Consider the following 24,235-nt stretch of genomic DNA (forward strand, 5'->3'; position numbering starts at 1 on the left):
CTGATGTAACTCAGCTTCTTTATAAATGTACTTTAAAATCTGTCTAGAAATACCTTGCAAATGACATCGTGGCCTAACAGATTTGGACACCTACTACATGTACGATGATTCAATGCTATAATGCATGGGCATACACTTATACGATGTATGACTATAGGAACAGCATCATTGATATTAAAAAGAAGTCAATATCCGTACACCTATCTCTGGTAGGGAGAGATAACAATGGTTAATTTCTAAATTGAATAGCAGCAACGCCGGAAGACAATGCGCAAGACCCATGATATGGAAATTAGAGATGCTGCTACCACATAATGATTTTTGTTTAATGCTAGGTGTTATTTTCATCATTATATAGTCCTCCTGTTTGAGCGTACATTCGGGGCACTGTGTTACTTTTTGTTTTACTAATTGAGCTATTTTAATGCCATGCTAGAATAGGTTTACCAATGAGGAACCGGAGTCGGTTATCATATCTTGTATTGATAGAGGGTGCCACAGGCAAATCCGGCCCTGAACAAAAAAAAAAAAAAAAGAAAAGAAAAAGATAAATGTTGAGAAGATGGGTTATCAACAACCATTCACGAATGCGATTTCGGAAAACACAAACACTACCTTTTACTTACGATGGCATCCAGTTGTGGTCATATGACAATACCTGAACTTAGGAAAGAGTTAGAAAAGTTTGGAGCAAAGAAATTGGGAAGAAAGTGGTAACTTGTAAGAAGGTAAATAAACATTCAATGTTTTTATGTTCATCCAAGTAAAATATGATTAACGCAGTAAATAACTATCAATGGTGTTTAGATATTATCTAAATATATTATAACAACGTATAATGAAACTAGGTGTTATCAGAAAGGAATTCTTGTAAAAGTTTGCAGATTTACCGAGCTAAACTAAACTTGAATTTCCTCGGCAATTCCAACATCGTTGCTATACTGTTTCATGTCTGCAGCAAAATAGAAACGTATTTTTATATTGAATAAAACAATACAGTGTTATAATCATTTGATTATTGCCACTATGTTTTACATTATAATGATCACCTGATAAGTGTTATTTGATTACAGACTTAATTGAAGCATATAGAAGAAATGAACATCGTGCAAGGATCCCTTACCAAAATGTAAAGTTTGCTGCAAATTTGCCGCAAGTTTGCTGCAAGTTTGCGGCAAAGAAATCAGTGTGCCAGAGCTGTTTGCCAGAAGTGTGCAGCTAATGCCGCTAGCGGCATACAGTGTGCCACTAGCAGCACACAGTGTGCCACTAGTGGCACAGTGTGCCAGAAGTGCGCCACAACTTTTCCTAAATGAAACAGTGTGCCAGAAGTGCACCACAACTTTTTCTTTGGTATTCAGAATCAAAACTGTGTGCCAGAAGTGCACCACAACTTTTTCTTTAGTATTCAGAATCAAAACTGTGTGCCAGAAGTGCACCACAACTTTTTCTTTGGTATTCAGAATCGTGTGCCGGAAGTTCACAACTTTTTCCTTAAAATTTTAGAACTGAAACAGCAAGGGCACCAAAGTTCACGACTTTTCTTGAATATTTAGAATAAAAGAGCCATTTCAATATATCCATCACAACATTTTCTATAATAGAACATATATGCAACATTTCTTGCGTACCCCTTCCATCTTCTTGTCTTAATGGGAATTAGCGGTCATTTTGTCACCAAATATTGAATTCAATGAAAGTTGCCCTATAATAGTTATTATATATTAAAAAGTAATAATTACACTTGTATTTAATTATTTCAAACACCTTTTAACCTCTAAATGAATATGTGATTTTGGTGATTGAATATTTTTGTCTTGCAAGACAGTATAATTATTCTTTAGTTACCTTTGCATGCTGTCAGCAAAATGTAAATGCTGTTTTTGTTTTTATTTGAGAAATGATTTGATTTGGGTGCAGTGAATACATCTTCCGTATATATTTCTTTACATTAAAAGCGGTTATCTAACGTAGTTTTATTAGGGTTAATTATCTTGTTTTTGTATATAATAAAAAATAAATGTTCTTATTAGTCATCAATATGTATTTCAATATCATCGAGAGATTTTGAAAAAAAGAAAATGGTTGTCATCACTTTCACAGCTAATGCCCCTTTAAAATAAGATGTAAGTGCACAGTTATCTGAATTTTAATCTAATTAGAAGAAAAAAAGTGAAGAAAAAATATCTATATCTAAATCAATGGAGAGAGAGAGAGAGAGAGAGAGAGAGAGAGAGAGAGAGAGAGAGAGAGAGAGAGAGATTTTCTTTATTTACATGTATATCTGAACATTGATTACAATTCAGATACTGGATTTGTGAGTTGAAATTAATCAAATGAGAGTGGTAAAAATTCACCTTTATATCGTATAATTTATCCAGGTACGTTATTCTGGTGTGTGGAATGCTAATTGATACTAAATTAGAATAATCTAAGCTGTATACCAAAGTACAGACTGTGGACAAAAGTATTCGCACGGGCAATGGCGGCCATTTTGTTTATCGAAAACGCTTGACGGTAAACAAACATGTTTTTGGAGTGTCTGAACAGGACAAATAACTTGTAAATGCAAAAATATTGTAAATAAACAATTTGTTTATATCAATAATCAATAAAAATAAATAAAAGAATGTCAAGTACCTTAATATTTTCGTGATATACCCTCGGGCCCTTTGAACTTGGAACACTCGTTGTGGAAGGGTGCATAGAGATTTTGTATAATTTACTCTAAATGAAATCCAGATTTCCAGAATTTTGTGATACAGTTCTTCACCAGAATTTAATGTACAAATGTGATATGAAGTTTTCTTTTAATTACCAGCGAAATGTTTTCTACGGGGCATAAATCAGGTGATTGTGTGGGCCACTTCAGTGCTGGAATTTGTTTGTCCATTTTGTAATTGGTTGAAAGACGAGATCAGTGAACAGGTGTATGGTCATCCATAAACAGATAATTGTCATCTTGAAAGAGTTTTGCTGTACAGGCCACAATTTATCTACATATTTTTCAGAGTTATTCATGTTGCTATATGTATTGACTCTGCAAAGAGTAATATAAACGCCATGACACGTAATGCATCCCCAAATATTTTACCAGTTTCGGGGGGAAATACAGTCCAACAGTCAAGATTTAAATCACTTCTCCATATATATACTCGGCAGTATTTTCCAAAGACAATCTGGCACTTGTCAGAAGAAATTACCATTTTCCTTTCATTTTCCACGGTCCAGTTTATTTTACCCGCACACCACTGCACACTTTTTACACGGTTGACAACTCGGACCGTATTTTCTTAATACAAACACATATTTAGTATCCATTTCTGTCTTAAACATCACCAAATAGTTTTCTTTGAAATATTTGCATTGCTATTTTCATTACATCTTTGTAACGTCCTACAGTGGTCTTTTTCTGTCCAATTGTGTATATCTAACAAGTCTCCGTTGTGCACGTGCACTCACTAATTTCTTTCGTCCACTTCTTTGTTAGTTTTCTGTTGTACCTCGCACTCGAAACTTATTCCAAGCACTATAAACAGTTGATATAGGAATTCTTAATAATTTTCCAACTTCCCCGGAACTTTTACAGCCCTGAACTAATGCTACGATGTTTTCTTAGCAGCCTAGACCGAGTTCCGATGTTTACAACCCATGTTTTCTAATCACTCCCTTGCATGTATAAACAGAGTTGCAGACGAACACAAACATCATTACGTCACATAATTGACCTTCAACTTTTTAAATACATCATCGGTGAAAGGATAACTCATGTCTGTGCAAAGAGAGATAACCCGCAATGTACGATACTCGATAAACACGTTTAAAAAATGACGCGATCGTGCGAATACTTTTGTCCACAGTCTGTAGGTCTTCATGGATGCATCGTAAATAGAGATCGGGTTCAATGCGTCGGGTGTGGGATTCACTCAATATTATATGTTGAGCGCGAAAGTTGATATCAACAGACGCCATGATGTTATACCGGTAAACATCTTGAACATGAATCGAGAACAGGAGTTGATGCAGATATTCTGAGGAGAATCTTCCAATCATTGAGTATGTGATTTACTGTGTATCTTATAGTTATAAACTCTGTAATATATTGTTCAAAACGAAACTGACCATCGCTCATTGTATGTTGTTGCGTCAAATCTTAAGTCAGTGTTTACCTTTATAAATTTACATTCTTCAATCAATTCTTTGAAATTATGTGGAATTTATTTTTTTTTTTAAATTTCCTTTGTATGAGAATAGATTATACTCCTTCTAGTTGCATTATCGTAGCCATCGCGGATTTTTTTTCCCTTATACATTTGGACAGGACCATATAGGCACTTAAAAAAAAAAATGGAGAGAGGGGAAAAGGCCGAAAAACAAACAAATAATTAGGCCTATTTCCGTAATTATTATGCTATTTTTTGTTTACTTTCTACTCGGGTTATATTTGCAAAACTGAATAGTTTATTCAGTAAATGGTGTTTTTTAATGAATGGTTGATTATTTTTTTTATTCAAATACTTATGATTTGAACCCAGATGTCCAGTTAGAAAAGTTAAACTGGATTATGATCAGGGATGTGACCTCCAGAATCTCAATTTTGTCACTCCATCAATGCATATACGTTATTAAAATGGATTGAAGATCTTGTCTTGGCAATAAAGTTAATTTGTACGTAAAGTCTGGTCAGCATGATATTAACAGTTGTACATCAAATATTGCATTTATTAGCCCAATGTGCTATAAAGCAACATTGATTATTTCTCGGCTTTGAAAATCGGTGGCCCCAGGTGTCGGGCGACGGTAATTACATGTACACACCCCTGAATGATTCCTCCTATGTTAGACGCCTTGCAAACTTGTATATAGGACGGCCTATGGTATCTCGTAATTATTTACAATTTTATATCTTTTTCAGAATATATTTCATGATAGTCGTGAAGATACAGAAGTTGTGATGGTGTGTTGATAGGCTGTCTTCAACTTGCCATATCTGAGAGTTCCAACATGCAGGCCTGGATTAATGTGTATAAATCACTAATGAAGTTACTTAGTGTTATTTAGTTTTAAAAAAAGAATGACATTTCAATTTATACACACTTGCCAAGTGAATCTGATGAGACTGCTACATGTATTTGTGAGTAAAGGCACTCTGTCTTAACCGAAAAACTATTTACAGTTTATCACAACAAATGGATGGGACAGTAGAGTTGTTGCGGACAATATGTGATTGTGATGACCAAGTACTGAACAAGTGGAAGATTAGAAGAAGGTCCAGAATTCAATCGTTTTTGATTCTAAGGCGCAGACAGCATGGAGATAGTCCTATTATTCTCCCATTCATCTATGATGGAGAAACTTGTGTAAATGTTTACAGTGTTCTCCCTAATAAGGGCCCACAAGTCTGTATTAATTTATCAGAATATAAAGTTCTTCACAGTACTCAGAAGTACTGACTTTAAAATTCATGTAGATTGTCTCCAGATTTTTCTGAGGAAAAGTGCATAGTTCACATGTGTGAATTTTGAATATATTTCATTCTTGTATGCAAATGTTGCTGAAACCTGTTATTGATGCACAAAGCACATAGTCATGTTATGCAAATGATAGACCTCCTTTTTAATTACATGTACTTAAGATCATGTCAACTCCTTTGTCTTAATTGTATATACAATTCTAGCATTTATAGCATCATTTGTATAGCACTTGCTAGTTTAATAAGGATTTTATTTTTTAAAAACTTTCATTTGACATGATTGATCTAAAACGGCCAAAATTCACAAATCTATTTAAATCACAACCTGACCTTAGGCCAGAAAAGTGCCACAGTGGGTTGATATTTTTCTCTTGGATCTTGAAAGAAATTCTTTATGCAGCAGTTTCCAAATAAAATGTACTCTCATGGCCAGGGTGGGACTTCACCGAAAACTTTTTAACATTGCACAATGCAATATTTGTGGATTAGAAGCTGTTGCAGTTTCTTTAAGTTTTCTCTCACATCTTGTTATAATTATATTTTATATTTTTGGTCGGGTTGCACAATGTGCAAACAGTTTATAAAATGCTGAATGACTGGTGGGCAAGCGACAATAGCGTCCCTGTAATAGTACCTACTTTGTGTAATCAACTCCTTTCACACCTCTCACTTGATGTTCCTCAAACTTTGTACAGTTGTTAGGGATACATCGAAGATGTGCGTGTACCTTTTTGAAAGTGATCAGACATTTTTTGAAAAATTTACATGTAGTTAAACTTCGTCATTTTTTAAGCATTTCTTTAATCGACAGTATCTATTTTGTGTAATCAACTCCTCGTATACCTCTAATTTGACATTCCTCAAACTGTGTACAGTTGTTATGAATACATTGAAGATGTGCATATGTGTTTTTGAAAGTGATCAGACATTTAAAAAAAAAAATGTACATTTAGTTGAATTTAAGTCATTTTAAAGCATTTCTTGAATAGATGGTAACTATTTTGTGTAATCAAATCCTCATGCACCTCTAACTTGACATTCCTTAAACTTTGTACAGTTGTTATGAACACATTGAAGATGTGCATGTGTCTTTTTGAAAATGATTAGACTTTTTTTTTTTTTTATTACGTGTAGTTGAACTTATTATTTTTTATGCATTTCTTGAATAGATGGTACCTATTTTGTGTGATCAACTCGTGCACATCTAAATTGATATTCCTCAAACTTTGTACAGTAGTTATGGACACATTGAAGATGTGCATGTGTCTTTTTGAAAGTGATCAGACTTTTTTCAAAAAAATTACATTTAGTTGAACTTTGTCATTTATTTAAAGCATTTCCTGAATAGTTGGTACCTATTTTTTGTAATAAACTCCTCTTACAGCATTTATTTGACATTCTTCAGACCTTGAACAGCTGTTATGGAAGCATTGTAAATGTGCATGTGTCTTTTCGGAAGTGATCAGGCATTCTTTGAAAAATTTACATGTGCATGGTGAAGTTGAACTTAGTCATTTTTTAAGCATGGTACTTTATGTAACCAACTCAGCTTTTACTTAACATTTTCCAAACCCTGTACATTATAGATGTTATAAAAACATTGAAGATTTACATCTAACATTTTAAAAATGTTTCTCTTTTTTTTTTTTCTTTTTTCTTTTTTTGTTGAAAAATTCTACCTTTAATTTGTCATTTTTCCAGTATGTTTCTACTGTTGTTCCTATGATAGATAACATATTTTACAAGAACCTGGTCATTTCTGTTTTTGAATCTCTCTTTTTTTTAATTAGTATTTTTGAATATGTTAATTACTTGATATGCCATTGTTCTTGAAATTATATTAATTGAATTATTATTGTGTTTTTATACGCCTGTCTTAAGATGGGCCGTATTATGTTATGGCCTTCATGTCCGTCCGTCTGTCCGTCCGTCCGTCCGTCTGTTAGCTTTTTCGTGTCCGGCTCATAACTTAAATACTATAAGGCCTAGAATAATCAAACTTTGTCAGTTGATACATCTTGGGTAGAAGGTGTGTCGCACATTAAAACCAGGTCGCTGTGACTTTTAATTAAGAAGATATGGCCAAATATGGTAAAACCCTGTCCGGCTCATAACTTGAAAACTATTTGATCTAGAATCATGAAACTTGGTCAACTTATGCATCTTAGGTAGAAGGTGTGTCGCACTGTACTTTAAGGTCACTGTGACATTTAGTTGAAGTGATTTTTTGAAAAAAGTATGTTATAATTGGTACAATCCCTACTCATATAAGAGTTTTGTAGAAAACCTCATTCAAAAATGTTACATCAAGAAAACACATATTTTTTTTATGATATACTGTACAGCTTTTTTTAGCCTATGTAATGTTTCCTTTGTTTCTAACAATAACATGAGAAATTCCACTTGTCCCATGGGAGTAGCATGCAAAGGGCATTTTGACAAGACTAATTAATGAGTTTTGTGTAGAGCATCTCTGATCAACATGATCAAGCAGGTGTTATCTTTATCTCTAGGGAATTGGGCAGAGAGATCTTAGCCTCTTAATTGCAGATATACCAGAAATTATTTGTGAAAGTGAATTTATTTGTTGTGGTTAGTCTTTATTTTCAAAATTAATTTGACATTGTACTATATAATTTTTATTTTTTTTTCTCAGCAACCTATATGCAGAGTATCATTTCTCACTAAGACAACAAATGGTTGCAATATGTATAAAGGCCTATTTTAATGATTAGTATTTTGATGTTTTGTTATGGCTGTGGCATTGTTCAGAAAAAAAGATATACAATGAACAAAGCTGCAGATTGGGCATTTGTGTAAATCTGAACAGATGAAATAGTATTGCAATAACCATATTAAAAAATGTTAATTCAAGAAACTACACATTCTTCATTATATACACTGTACTATACAGCAGTATATAACAAACAAATTATTTCTTTTGTGTCAGTAACAAGAGAAATTTCCCTTGTCCCATGGGTGTAATTATCAAGCAATTCAGGAGGCAATTTGCTAACAGAAAAATTGCATTCTGTCAAATTACAGATTAATTAATGAGTTTAGAAGATTTCTGTTACAGCAATCTGATCAAGGAGGTGCTATCTATATCTCTTGCAATCCGGAATTGGGCAGAGGAATCTGGCCTTCTAATTGATCTGTCAAATTTTAGAACAGTTCTAATTGGTAGCCATTACTTTGAAAGTTAATTTGGTATAAAGTTTAAGAATTAATATGATATTGTAAAATATATTTTTATTTTATATCTCAACAACAAGGTGCAGATTGTCATGTCTCACTAAGATGACAGTTTTACAGTCTAAGAATAAACATAATGACTAATGTTTGATGTTTTATTACGCTGTGCATTGTTCTTCATTCCTTAAAATACAATGAGCAAAACTGCAGATGTGCATTTCTCAAGTCTAACACAACCAGTTGAGAAATATATGATGTATTATTTTTTTCTAATTAATAACTACACCATAGGAGATGCACCAGTGTTTGAAATAACCGTTTTTAATCTATATTTATTTATATTGACATCACCATGCATATTTTACTTTTATACTTGAAGATTTGACAAAGGCAGATACTGATATATGTATTTTTTGATATGTTGAATAAATCAACCTTTTTGAGTACTCCCATTTATTGTAAGTTGTTTGCTTGGATAAAGGGCTATCTTGCACTTTAATCATTTCATTGAAAACATTTGGGAAAATGTTTTTATATCCTTTTAAAAATCATTAAGCTTACATTATCAATATTTGAAGCAATGTCACATGAGGCCATAAAGTGGGTAAGATTCTTAAAGGAAGGTTGACATTTGGTTCCATGCATACCTATCTCTTCATGGTGATATGTTCATGTTAACAATATGTGACGGGCGTATCATGTGCCGTGGCGGTACACTTTATTGTTTTGTAATATGACAGTTTATATAGGATCCCTTAATTTCGAGCAGATAGTGCCAGAAGTGTGCCGCAAGTTTGCCGCAAACTGTGTGCCAGAAGTGTGCAGCAAGAGCGTGCCGCAAGTTTGCTGCAAACTGTGTGCCAGAGGAAAAATTTGCATACGAAAAGTATACTTGCGGCAAATATGCCGCACACTGTGTGCCAGAAGTGTGCAGCAAGTGTGTGCCGCAAGTTTGCTGCAAACTGTGTGCCAGAGGAAAAATTTGCATACGAAAAGTATACTTGCGGCAAATATGCCGCACACTGTGCCAGAAGTGTGCAGCAAGTGTGTGCTGCAACTGTGCCACAAACTGTGCCAGAGGAAAAATTTGCATACGAAAAGTATACTTGCGGCAAATGTGCCGCAACTAGTTGCGGCAAACTTGCCGCAAATGCGCTGCAAATTTGCAGCAACTGTGGGCCAGAGGGCTTATATTTTGGTAAGGGGACCGATATTTCTGGACCTGAATTTATTATGATGTCACCCGATCCACAACTCTACAGGGACCTTCATTGTGATAAGAGCTTTTCAAATTAAAAGGAATGACAAATTCATTGACGAGATGAAGAGAAATTTTAATGAATTTTATGAAAGACATTTTAAGTCTGCTCTGTTAGAGAAAAGGTTTTTCAAGACATACGATGGTAAATGTACATGGAATAAATGTTTAAAAAATTAATTGAAGGTTTATTCTTTAATCACATCAATTTTTAATGGTGAATTATGCATAAGACGGCACTGTGCAATTCTTAAAATTGCACAACATGAAACAGACATAAATAATTTTACAGGAAAGATTTGTTTCAGAGCTATTCATAGGTTCTGTCAGCATTTTGAAAGTTTTGGCAAGTCCAATAATTCTTTCAATGTGTACACGTTTGCTGGATATCTTTCTGTCCTCTATCACAGTAGCACAGGAGTCATTCTTAAAAATTGAATGAATTGTATCAATGATGCTTTGAATCAATTACTAAATTAGTAAGGGTTATACATACATGTACTAAAATATGTTTTAGAACTTGCAGTATAATTTATCAAAGAGTAGCAAATAATATAACTACAAACATCTGCATCATTATGAACTTAATATATATATATATATACAAAAGGATCGCATTTGTTTTTTGATTTAACTGAAACCTGTAAGATTTGTAAACAATGTTTTAAGTAGACATCAACGTCAAAACACAGAATCCCATGCTAGCAGGTATGCATAAATTATCAACAGGGTGGATACTTTTGGACATATTTTGTGATTATATAGTAGTTATGAAATTGATCACTGTTCTTTATCTTCACTTTTCCATTATGGTGTTAAGCGATAATGGGTAGTAATAAATGACCAGTAATTGCAAGTGTCAGTGGGGATTCCTCGTGTGAGAGTGTTTGTAACCTTATCAGATTATTTTGCATGTGTAGTAAATTGCCGATCCCATTAGCGGGTTTTTCTCAGTAAATACGATATAAGTACTACACAAAATACTATATATCAACATTACTTTGTACATGTATATTATAAACAAAAATTCAAGATAAGCAATAGTTAACATGTTCAGTTTCAGTCAAATAGTCGTCCGATATAAAATGCGCTCTGCAAACAACAGGAAAAGTTGACGGAGTACAGCTTTGAAAACGAGTTTCACCACGTTGAATTGCGTGAATCCAGGCTTTTCTTCTTAATGAATCTGATGGAAATACATGATGACCACCCCTATTACAACAATACGGCACACAACAGCAAGTCCCGAACATGTTTCAAAAGGATGTGTTTGACAGCAGATTGTTTACGTTTTTCTTCGATCGGTAACTACAGATAAAGTGCGAGGGTTTTCCGATTCAGGGCCGAGTTTGTCTGTGTCGCCCCCCTAATGAAAAGATAACCGGAGCCGGTTCCTCATTCAAGGGAGGTAACCGAATAGCCAGATAAAGATTATTGTTGATGAAGAAGAACGACTTCATAGGACGTAAATTGGCCTATTACAATAAATACCGGCCAAAAATGAAACAACCGTGATTTTACCACCTAAATATCTCCGAGAGTGATCTTAGCATACCCGCGTAAATGGCAAGTTGGTTGCTTTGGCCAGATGGTGTTCCATGACCATGACCTAAGGTCACTTGGCAAGGGTGAAGATTTACAGAGAAAAATGTTTAAAATTCTTCATCCTTTAATCTACATGCAAATTTCATATTTCTCTTTCCTATCATTTGGTGTCTAGTACAACTCAGCTTCTGTGTACATGTAAATTAGAAATCTGTCTAGGAATATCTCGTAAATGATATAGCTTAAAGGGCTTGAACACCAACCATGATAATCAAAGGCTTTAATGCATGGCCATAGACACTTATGATATATGACTATAAGAACAACAACATTGATAAGAAACACGAAGTTATATCACTTGATGAAAGGTGAAGATAACAAACAGTGATCGATCTCATACCTCCTATAAGCAATACAAAATAGATAGTTCGGCAAACATTGTTATATACTGGTAGGCATAAATAACAATGGTTCATTTCTAAATTGAATAGCAACAACGCCGGAAGACAATGTGCAAAATCCATGATATGGAAATTAGAGATGTTGCTACCACATCACAATTTTTGTTTAATGCTAGGCGTTATTTTTATCATTACATAGTCCTTCTGTTTGAGCGTACATGTAAATGCGCATCTGGTGCATCAAAATTGGTACCGTATAAGTTTTACATGTAAAAGGAGATCAGATATAATTATTAGGCATTGCTAGCAATCACATGAGCTAACAAGATAGCAACCGGAAGCAATAAACCAATATTGACGTGTTTCGAATTCAAATTGTAAATTAACAGGAATTCAAATCGTAGACTTATAATTTTATGACATGTTGATACTTTGATCTGCCGGTAAATCTTAATCTCACTACCAGTACTCGATTTAAAAAAAAAAATCCTTTCTATTCATTGTCGCTTAAATTGAAGATTTCATTTGATACGTCTGTGACTTTTGTACAATTTTGTTCGAGAAATTCATTTAATTTTAGTTTTGTTTAGTACTGTTCTTTGATGGTTAGAAGAAAAAAATCTCTTGCTGTGGCCTTCAATTCGACATTAAATAACTTTAATTCATATGTCGATTCGATATATCCCTGTGAGCTCGAAATAAAAGACACCACAGAGTTGTCCACTTCTGCTTCATACTAAGATATTTTGTTGAAAGTAGACATTAACGGCAAACTGACAACTCAACTGTATGACAAACGGGATTATTTCAGCCTCTCCCTCGTCAATTTCCTATATTTATGTAGCAATATTCCATTATCACCTGCAAATGGTGTTTATATCTCTCAACTGATTCGATACACAAGAGCTTGTTCTGCGTATAGTCAGTTTTTAAATCGAGGCAAGCTACTGACAAACAAGTTGATGGTACAGGGTTTTCAACAGTCTCTATTGAAGTCAGCATTTCGCAAATTCTATGATCGTTATAACGATCTAGTTTGTCAATACAACCTATCATTGGGTCAAATGCTGTCTGACTTGTTTCATACCGATTGTTAGGCCGTTCTTGGCACACTGATTTTGACTATGGATCATCCCGTTTACCTGATCAGGATATAGGGCTCACGGCGGGTGTGACCGGTCAACAGGGGATGCTTACTCCTCCTAGGCACCTGGTCCCACCTCTGGTGTGTCCAGGGGTCCGTGTTTGTCCAATTCTCTATTTTGTATTGCTTATAAGACTTATGAGATTGATCACTGTTCGCTATCTTTACCTTTCATTCATTACTTCATAGATACTCTATAACAATCCATGCTCAAAATTAGGAAAAGCAAGTAGGGTTGTTCTTTAAATCGGGTGTTGTGTAGCATTGATTAAATGTGCAAAAACTTGTTACGCAACTTGTGGTGTCGACCTCCCGACTGCACAGAGCGTTAAAAGAAGCTACTATGGCGTCCTTGTATTCAAATCTGTTTGTCCTCTTTGCGTTGTTCCAACCTAGCGTGTCATTGTAAAGATTTAAAGTTTCATATTGGTACCTTCCGCTTTTTGTTTTCTGATTGACTACTTTGTCGAGGTTGTTCGGATATCCTTCGTGATTTACTCGGTTTACAATACTGTAAGCCACAGCCAGTTGTCCCATTATCGATTCCCCTCTGGCTTCTCCGAATACAACTCTGCCGACAGTCTGAATATTCCTGTCATTACTAAAAACAGAAATTCTAGTTTATGAACTTGATTAAATTTGAATCTGAGGATGCTCTCTGAATCATATGATTTGGAAAACAAGACCTTAGGAACTTTATTAAAGAACTATTGAAGACATAACTAAGTGACTGGGGACAAACGAGATAATATACTCAATAGCACGTATAGTCTAGGTATTTACGTCGTTAACGGTTTATCCGATTTCAAGACTTTTGAGAAAATCCATTATTAAAATAAATAATTCGAAAGCAAAGAGTTGTTAAATCATTTTCTTTTGTTTCAAGAATGAATAAAATGACCTGGACACATATTAATATACATTGTACAGAATTATTAGTAAACTATGCCATAGTTAATTTTCTAAATTTTACAGAGTATGTGCTTTAGACTCTTTTCAGATGAAATGCGACAGTGATCAATCTGATAACTGTCAATTGGTTAAATGTTGTCTGACCAATTGCTAGACAGTTTTTGGCAGACTGATTCTGATTAAGGATTACTCCGTTTACCTGATGAAGATATAGGTATCACAGCGGGCGTGACCGGTCGACAGGGGAAGTTTACTCCTCCTAGGCACCTGATCTCACCTCATGAAAGGTGAAAATAATGAACAATGATCAATCTCATGACTCCTATAAGCAATACAAAATAAAGAGTTGGGCAAACACGGACCCCTGGATATACTAGAGATGGGATCAGGTGCCTAGGAGGAGTAAGTAAAACTTATATGGTACCAATTTTGATGCACCAGATGCGCATTTCGACAAATAATGTCTCTTCAGTGATGCTCAACCGAAATTTTTGAAATCCGAAATAACAACATAACTGTTAGAGCTATTTTAGGGGAAAACAGAGTGCCAAAAAGTGGAGCCATATTCGTTGAATGATAAGAGCTATGCATGAGGGAGATAATATTTAATTTTGAAATGAATTTCTAAATTTTATCACAGCAATTAAAATACATCCGTATTTTCAAGCTAGTAACGAAGTACTTAGCTACTGGGCTGTAGTATACTTCCCCTGTCGACCGGTCACACCCGCCGTGATCCTTATTGTTTGATCAAGTAAGCGGAGTTATCCGTAGTCAAAATCAGTGTGCCAAGAACGGCCTAACAAACGGTATGAAACATGTCAGACAGCATTTGGTCCAATGAAAGGTTGTATCGACAAAGTAGATCGTTATAACGACCATAGAATTTGCAAAATGCTGACTTTAAACGAGACTGTTGAAACCCCTGCACCATCAACTTGTTTGTCAATAGCCTGCCTAGATTGAAATACTGATCAGTTGAGAGATATAGACACCATACACAGGTGATAATGGAATATTGCTACATAAATATGAGAAGTTGACGATATATGAATGAAAATGATTATTGTTAATAGATATATCTAAATGTCGACTTCTTCTCATGTAGGGGCTTTTTAATAAATTCTGTCTCATATGAATATGAAAACAGGTTAGGGACCAAAGGAGCACAATTCGTGTACATGGGAATTTCATATTAAATATCTTGATAATCGCAAATATTATTTTATCTAACACAATTTCACACACAGCATTACTGCACACAACAATAGATTGAAACAATAGACATTTATCATTTACACCTGGTATTACTCATTTATAAGAAATTAAAACAATATCATATCAATTTTAAGTGTATCAATATTAAATTTTAAAAATAACATACCATAATTTTCCTGAAACTATGACCACTAACACAGCTTGGGTTAGAAGTATGAAAATGTGCCTGTTCATTCTCAGTTATGTAATCCTGAGGGTTTCTGGTAGACTTATCACTGGCACACTCTCTTATAAAGCATCTATATATACACACACCTTCAGCTTATTCTAGGATGTTAATTTATCTTTCCGTTTACAGGCTGGAGATGAAATAAATAAATATTCACATTCAGTCGAATTCAATGAGTTTTCCAAACACGGTGACATGCTTATGAACATTTCAAAAATTGATTTTCAATCTTAAAAGAAATGTAATGCACAATATTAGCATAACTACATCTGTCTGCTTTCTTGTTCTAATCAATATAATTATGTTTTAGTAATTCATGAATACTTATTTATTTATAGATTAGGACCAAGCACAAGATATGTTCGATGAAATGCAATAATAGCAATTGCCATGAGAGTGAAATAATCTCATTGCAAGTTCATTATAAAAATGAAAGCATCATAATTCAATTCAAAGTTTCTAAATATAATATTTTATTACTTATAATTGTAAGTTCGGTTATTTTTTTTAGAAAGTGGGAGTACAAGTTAAATGTTGTTATAAGTTGAAGTTTATCTTTCCGTTGATAGACTGGAGATGAAAGAAAGAAATATTTACATTCAGTCGAATTTAATGAGTTTTCTAAACACGGTGACTTGCTTATGAACATTTCAAAAATTGATTTTCAATCTTAAAGGAAATGTAATGCATAATATCAGCAGAACTACATCTGTGTGGTTTCTTGTTCTAATCGATATGATAATGTTTTAGTGACTTATTTATTTATAGATTAGGACCAAGCACAAGATAGTTCGATGAAATGCAATAATAGCAATTGCCATGACAACACAGATACATATCAAATGTCATGAAATACCAAATAAATTTAAAACAAAATGCTATAGATTCTGCGTATGGTCAGTTTTTAAATCGAGGCAAGCTACTGACAAACAAGCGACCGGTCAACAGGAGATGCTTACTCCTCCTAGGCACCTGATCCCACCTCTGCTGTGTCCAGGGGTCCGCGTTTGCCCAACTCTCTATTTTGTATTCCTTATAGGAGTTATGAGATTGGTTACTGTTCGTTATCTTCACCTTTTGTATAGAAAGAGACAATATTGTTCGATAGGTTTTGAAAAAGAGAGCGACATCCTGTGACTGTTGTTAGTTAAATCCTACCGTAGCATAGCCGTACCAAGTCATAATGTTATACCGGGGTAATATTCGGATGACAAGATACACCCTGGATGACAGCCAGATATAAAATCCTGCATTAAATTAATAGAATATTCTCGATTAGATAAATTATGATAATTTACATCGTTGACAACTAGGCCTAGGCCTACTGTCACGGGTACGTTTCGAAAAAATAGATAAGGAAAAATTATCAAATTCAAAGCGAAATAATCTCATTGCAAGTTCATTATAACAAGAGCAACGCCAACGTGGCATAACACGCCCGTAGATTTTGCTCAAGGAAAACATATTTTAGTGGGATTCATATTTTAGTGAAGTTAGCACTGTCCTCTGAGCTAATTCATTATTATGCTTGTAGAAATGGATATCAAGATATAAAGACGGATAGCCTTAGAATGCGCTACTTCATAAATATGCTATCGGTTCGGTTTGTATCCTGCCCATTAGGTTTTCCTAATAAGTGATACTACGACCTTGACCTTTGACCTTGAAAAACAATAGTCACCTTCCTCTCATCGGGATGATCAAATATACCAAGTTATAATATCCTGGAGCTTACGGTTCGGTTTGTATCCTGCCCACAAGGTTTTCCTAAAAAGTGATACTACGACCTTGACCTTTGACCTTGAAAAACAATAGGAATCTTCCTCTTATCATGGTGATCAAATATACCAAGTTATAATATCCTGGAGATTACGGTTTGGTTTGTATCCTGTCCACAAGGTTTTCCTAATAAGTGATACTACGACCTTGACCTTTGACCTCTGACTTTGAAAAACAATACGCATCTTCCTCTCATCTTGGTGATCAAATGTACCAAGTTGTAAAGTCCTAGGGCTTATGGTTCAGTCTGTATCCTGCCCACAAGGTCCGGACAGACAGACAGACAGACAGACGGACAGACGGACGACGCCACACCATAATACGTCCCGTCTTCGACGGGCGTATAAAAATGAAAGCATCATAATTCAATTCAAAGTTACTAAATACAATATTTTATTACTTCTAACAAGTAAGTTCAGTTATTTTTCATCTCTAAATTGTTTGTAAATCTACCAGATGGTAGAAAGTGGGAGCACAAGTTATATGTTGTTACAAGGTGAAGGTCAGTTGGTGCAAGTATATATTTAATTTGAAGACCAAAACAGAATGCATATGCTGTAGTCCTAGCAGTGCTTAGCTTCGATATAACCATTTTATCGCAGTTTATCTGGGTTTCTGTCTAACTGCCTTTTAAAAAAAGTACCTGGACAAAAGGCGAGTGGGTTTTCTTTATGCCAAAGTCCTTGCACCTACAAAAATATTCCCTCACAACTTACTTCAAAAAATTGAAGAAACAAAATCATTCAATTCCCTTTTACTGACAGTTATTACACCCTTAAACGGCACAAAACATCCTAATGCAATGCTATTTACAAGCTGTTAATGTACCGTGATAATTGGCTCTCTTGTCGATTAAATGTATTGATTTCAAACATTTCGGTTGAGCATCACTGAAGAGACATTATTTGTCGAAATGGGCATCTGGTGCATCAAAATTGGTACCGTATAAGTTTTACATTATGACCCCTGGGTCGAGGCCTCTGCTGGTGGACTGTTAGTTCCCGAGGGTCTCTACAGCCCAGTAGCTAAGTACTTCGTTACTAGCTTGAAAATACGGATGTATATTTAATTGCTGTTATAAGATTTTGAAATTCATTTCAAAATTAAGGATTATCTCCCTCATGCATAGCTCTTATCCTTGGACGAATTTGGCTCCACTTGTTTGGCACGCTGTTTTTGGCTATATTTAGCTCTAAAACTTCATAGTTATTTCGGATTTCAAACATTTCGGTTGAGCATCACTGAAGAGACATTATTTGTCGAAATGCGCATCTGGTGCATCAAAATTGGTACCGTATAAGTTTTACATTGATGAACTGGCTAACAACTGTTTCCAAGCCTTCTCGCTCGAGGTCGCATATGACATCAAAGATAATGGCGCATAAAATATCTAAGTATATGTGCATATAGCAAGATTTGAATTTCATCGCATTCAAACTCGAAAACAACGGAAAATATTTCATTTAAAACACACTTAAAGTAGTTTCAGGTATGAAAAGAATTAATTTTGCTGAAAAAATTAAAAAGTTTAGAAACGCGCTATGTGTCCTTTAACAAGGAGTCGCAAAAGGCATGCGATAAATGGCGGTGTCCTGTGACTTTTCCAATTTTGGTGACCTTAGCTTTATTAATGGACATTCTTATTCTTATCTCGAGGATTCTGTTACTTCATCGCTGATAAATTGTAGGACAGATACACCTGCACATCTACGTTTAATTGAACAATTCATATTATAACATATGTACCCGAATCTCTATTAAAGTACGAGTACCTGAAGAAAATGAAAGTCCGTGCTAAGGATTGATTGATTCATTTTACATGTACACACTACCAACTGAATGTATGTACTCGAATCTAAAGGCATATTATAGTCATACATACGTGTACGATATGGGTTTTAGAATTTGAAAATGAATATTTTGAATCAATGATTTATCTTAACTTAAGGAGCAGCGTGCAATTATTTCCAAAGGTAGACATGCACTTCATACACTTCTTGCAGAACTCTCATTAAGAGCTGGAGACTGGCAATTTCTTACTCCTAGTTTGTGCAAAATCGACTCCTACTTCAGTACTTTCTATAGCGAAGATAAATACATTGTAAACTTGTGCTATATCAATATAAAATCACTGATGTCTCGATCAGAGATAAAATACAATAATTTTAAAATGAACAAATAACATGTTATGAACATTAATTATGCTTGTTTGATGTTATTTTGCAATTCCTATTTCACACTGTAACACATGTGGTAAAAAACGGAAGTAGGGATTTCTCAATTCCCCTCTTCTTATTAACCTGTAGTATAAGCTATGAAGAAAATAACGGGTTATTTTGCAAAGAGAAGTAGATTTGGTGACGTCGAACATTCCATTCATGTGAAGTATTTATTCAATTAGAGTTACAATAGCTTTTTTAGACTGAATACAGGTTGAGTTAAATATGCAAACTACTATAGAAAGATGGGTTAATGACTATGCAAGGTGAATATAACGAACAGTGATCAATCTCATAACTCCTACAAGCAATACAAAATAGAGAGTTTGGCAAACACGGACCCCTGGACACACCAGAGGTGGGATCAGGTGCGAAGGAGGAGTAAGCATCCCCTGTTGACCGGTCACACCCGCCGTGAGCCCCATATCCTGATCAGGTAAACGGAGTTATCCGCAGTCAAAATCAGTGTGCCAAGAACGGCTTAACAATCGGTATGAAACACGTCAGACAGCATTTGACCCAATGCGAGGTTGTATTGACGAGCTAGATCGTTATAACGACCATAGAATTTGCGAAATGCTGACTTCAATCGAGACTGTTGAAATCCCTGTACCATCAACTTGTTTGTCAGTAGCTTACCTCGATTTAAAAACGGACTATACCCAGAACAAGCTCTTGCATTTCGAATCAGTTGAGATATATAAACACCATATGCAGGTGATAATGGAATATTGCTACATAAATGTGGGAAGTTGACGATGGAGAAGCTGAAATCATCCCGTTTGTCATACAGTTAAGTTGTCAGTTTGCCGTTAATATCTACTTTCAATAAAATATCTAAGTATGAATCAGAAGTGGACGACTCTGTGGTGTCCTTAATTTCGAGCTCACAGGGATATATCAAATCGACATATGAATGAAAGCTATCATTGTTAATATACAAAACGTCATCGATATATCTAAAAGTCGAATTGAAGGTCACAGCGAGAGATTTTTTCTTCTCACGTAGAAGTTTTTGAATAAATTCTGCTTCATATGAATATAAAAACAGGTCAGCTAACAATGGAGCACAATTCGTGCCCATGGGAATTCCAACAGACTGTTGGAAGACCTGATCACCAAAGACCACGAAGATATTGTCAATGAGGAACTCTAGCATATTTTTTATTTCAACTTCAGAGTACTTGTGCGTGGAATCAGAGTGGTGTTTAACAAAGTAAGTTTTTGAATGACTGATCACTAGATATGAATATTTCCGTTTTCCGTTTTTGTTGAAGAAGCAACTGTCTATGATGTCAAAAAGTCTAGTCTTTAATTTATCGTGAGGAATGGTCGTGTATAGTGTTGAAAAGTCATAGGTTTTAATGCTATTGATTTGGGGAAAATTCTGTGATTTCAATTTACTAAAAGTTCTTTAGAATTTTTTAGAATCCACATTTGATTAACACCACTATGTAGCAAAATGAGGATAGGAACTCGATAGGACTAACTAGTTCTGTCCGAACTCTTTTCTGTTTTCTTATTCCCTCGCTTTCTATGGTCTGAAGTGGGATGGTGGTGCAAGTATAAGTGGCTGTGCCCAAGCGTGGGCCATGTCCAATTTCTTATTGCATGAATGAGAGAGAGAGAGAGAGAGAGAGAGAGAGAGAGAGAGAGAGAGAGAGAATGAGAGAGAATGTGTGTGGTTTTGTGTATGATTTTTCAGTCACGGACTCACAGCTACCAAAGTTTACGAAAATTCTGTAAATTGAAGAATTTATGTAAAATAACGATAAAATACTTGTGTTTTGAAAGAAATATAATAATAATAATACTTTATTTCAAGAATGTGACCTGATTAGTGCACGCACTATTCTTCCCCGGGGCCTTCCATTTGATACATACAATTATATACAAGAATGGTCACTTAAAACAGAGTCTCAAATACATGAACACAAGGTTATGTAACAAGATTCAATCTATATCACTTAATATAATTGAATATCCGTGACAACTAATCACAAAATTTAATATTCCAGATTGCGATTAAAAGACAAATGCATTATGTGCATAGAAGTTATATACGAGAAGAAGAAAAAATCATGCTTAAAGAGTGGTACGGCAGCTGATAATGTATTTCTCTACATTATTTTCAAAAATATGTTGAGACTGAGAGAGCCTTATGCATTGTGGTAGTTTGTTCCACAGGTTCACACCTGAGTATTGTAAAGAGGACTTGAATAATTACGTGTTACACTTTGGCAATCGAAGATTGTGATTGGATTCAGAACGCAGACGATAAGAAGCAGAGGATTGAAATTCAAATAAATCACCAAGATAATCGGGAGCCAAACCGCGAAAAATTTTAGATAATAAAATATATTTGTGTAAATCAATTAGATCATAAACTGTCAGCCAATCAAGTTTCTCAAACAGTGGTTTAGAAGAGGAATCTGGACTTGCATCCAGAATTATTATTGCAGCTTTTTTTGTAATTTGGATATTCTTTCCATACCAAGTTTGGATGTACAGTGTATTACCCCAAATAATCAAGCAGTAGTTAATGGACGGCAGAATATATGTCTTCCGTCTGTAAATTTCGCATGTTTATACTGTAATGAAGGCAAAATTGCATACAAATTACGGACATATGTTTGTGATGAAACAATTATGTTCGAAGTCACACATCAATAGATTGTATAAAAATAAATTGCACGGAAATTTTTATCATCTGTTCAAAATGAATCTGTGATTGGTACTATTTTTTTCTATTTACGTACACACCTCTGTCGGTGCGAGTTCGAATCCCGCTCGCGCCGGTAAGTGAGGAAGTTTCCCAGTCTACTTTCGGAAGGTCGGTGGTCTCTTCCCAGATACATTGTATCTGGGTTCTCTCTTCCACCATTGTACCATAGTTTGGCGTGCTTTCTTTTGTTAAAAGTGTGGGTTATCTGTACATAACCCACACTTTTCTTCAAACCCCGCCCACATTCTCGAAAAAAAAACAACCCAACAACATCACTGTCCACTGTATGAAGTTTCGCCAGATCAAAATTGCACATATCAAACACGGATAACTGACTCAGACAAAGTTCTCCAAATACATTATAGATATTCGCACTGAATCTCACTTAAACCTTGATACAAGATAATATCGTCAATGGTCTCGTCCCAAAGACTTTGTATTTCCATATTCTCGTCGAGAAACACGTGTACGGGTATCATTTATAAAGAGTTTTATAAAAGACCCAGTCACGTGATAAGAACGCGTTTGAGAGATAAACTTGTTTAGCGGACAGAGTGAATCAGACTTGTTTCTCTTATGGTTTCGCGTTTTAAAATTCTTAGTTTATTTTTTTTCTCTCTTATGTTTCACCATTTTTAAAAAATCTATTGTATATACATGTAAATGTTTTTCCAGCCAATTTAGTCAAAATATGTATTAGAAGATCGAATAGGATTTTCAAAAGAGTAACCACCATCGTCAGTTGAATATATTGCTAAATTTTTAAACAGAAAAATGCACGAATATGGGTTCTTAGAAATTTATTTGAATTTTTAAATTTCAATTCTTTAAAGCCAATACCGGTACTAAAAGTCGAAGAATGCGTCAATGTTAAATAAAAATATCAAAACCAACAGTCCAAACATTTATATGCACTTTAAAAACGGCTTTTTAAAAACAATTAATGAACATACATTTTTCGGTGATAGAAAGTCATTATGATAGAAATATATGGTGTACAAAGTGTAATGTAAAGACATCACAATTGGCATCAAATTGTAAACAGGCGACCGCGCTTCCGAAAGCTATAATAAAATATAATGAATAATAGTAAACTATGATACAAATCACTTACCCCATATAATATTGTTGATTATGTTCAGATACCCGATGGGCGTGGTCATAATGACACTCGGGAGCTACGCTCCCTCGTGTCATTATGACCACACCCATCGGGTATCTGCACATAACCAACAATATCATATGGGGTAACAACTACATAAAAACTGGGCACCACCAGATAACTGAAAAATTGTTGAGTGTGGCGGAAAACACCAATCAATGAATTTCCGTAGATCCGTGCATCCGTGACTTGTACGTATTTTGTAAATGGCGATAACACACTTTCCTAATATCCTTATTGATAATTCAATGCTATATTGAAGTGTCTAAGTCAGAAACAGCCCTTCGGTACTTTTGTAATTCCAAATATTTTTCTGAGGGGAGGGGGGCTTTATTTCATTTGACGTCCTAATTCTAAACTGTTTGAGGACCCCGTACTTGCTGAAAGAATTATAATAGAACGTTAGTTTCTATGCATCATATAATCAAAATCACCTTTCATAATCAAAATCTACAGCTTACAATTCATCAATGTACTCTTCCCATTTTGTAAGACAATTCATTAAGGAGGTACTCTACATAATGGCTGACTTCCTTTCAAAACATGGATGAAAATATAATTATCAGCGATATTTGTCTATTCATTTCAAAAAGTATCGCCTAGATGAGTAGCTCACTACGTTATCACGTCGCCTGCTGAACTGTAGATCACGGATTCAAGTCCAGCAGGGGTTTTAATTTTCTTTTCAGATGGCTTTCTACTAAACCTTCATTTTTTGACTAAATGAGGTAAATTTGAAAGTTTTCAATTTCAAAATATTGTTGTATGTATCCTCCACTTTTCATTCATATGAAAATTCTCTGGTGTAGATTACCTTCTTAAGGGTTCTTCTATTGTAGGGTTATGTAAGCCATGTGCAATCAAACTGAGGATTCTTTGGAAAGATTGAACGTGCATACCAATATTGGGAATGATATCGGTAAGATAAATCTAAATGCATCTCCTGTACCAATTACTACATGTATAACACATACA

At 34.8% G+C, this 24,235-nt stretch overlaps 1 protein-coding gene and 1 long non-coding RNA gene across 2 annotated transcripts in view; one reads left to right on the forward strand and one right to left on the reverse strand.

The window, feature by feature from the left end:
• Positions 1-3,921: 3,921 nt before the first annotated feature.
• LOC130054432 (uncharacterized) lies at positions 3,922-9,114 on the forward strand. The gene is made up of 2 exons (XR_008802749.1): positions 3,922-4,056; positions 4,916-9,114. It is a non-coding gene; the product is annotated as an uncharacterized LOC130054432 (long non-coding RNA).
• A 4,075-nt stretch (positions 9,115-13,189) lies between these two features.
• The window catches only part of LOC130054431 (uncharacterized), a 21,294-nt gene continuing 10,248 nt past the window's right edge, over positions 13,190-24,235 (reverse strand). The window contains exon 3 of the mRNA XM_056164274.1: positions 13,190-13,617. Coding sequence (XP_056020249.1) covers positions 13,233-13,617 — 385 coding nt within the window. The 3' untranslated portion in view covers positions 13,190-13,232. The remainder of the gene's footprint in view (positions 13,618-24,235) is intronic.

Source organism: Ostrea edulis, chromosome 4 (genome assembly GCF_947568905.1).
Source record: "Ostrea edulis chromosome 4, xbOstEdul1.1, whole genome shotgun sequence".
NCBI lineage: Eukaryota > Metazoa > Mollusca > Bivalvia > Ostreida > Ostreidae > Ostrea > Ostrea edulis.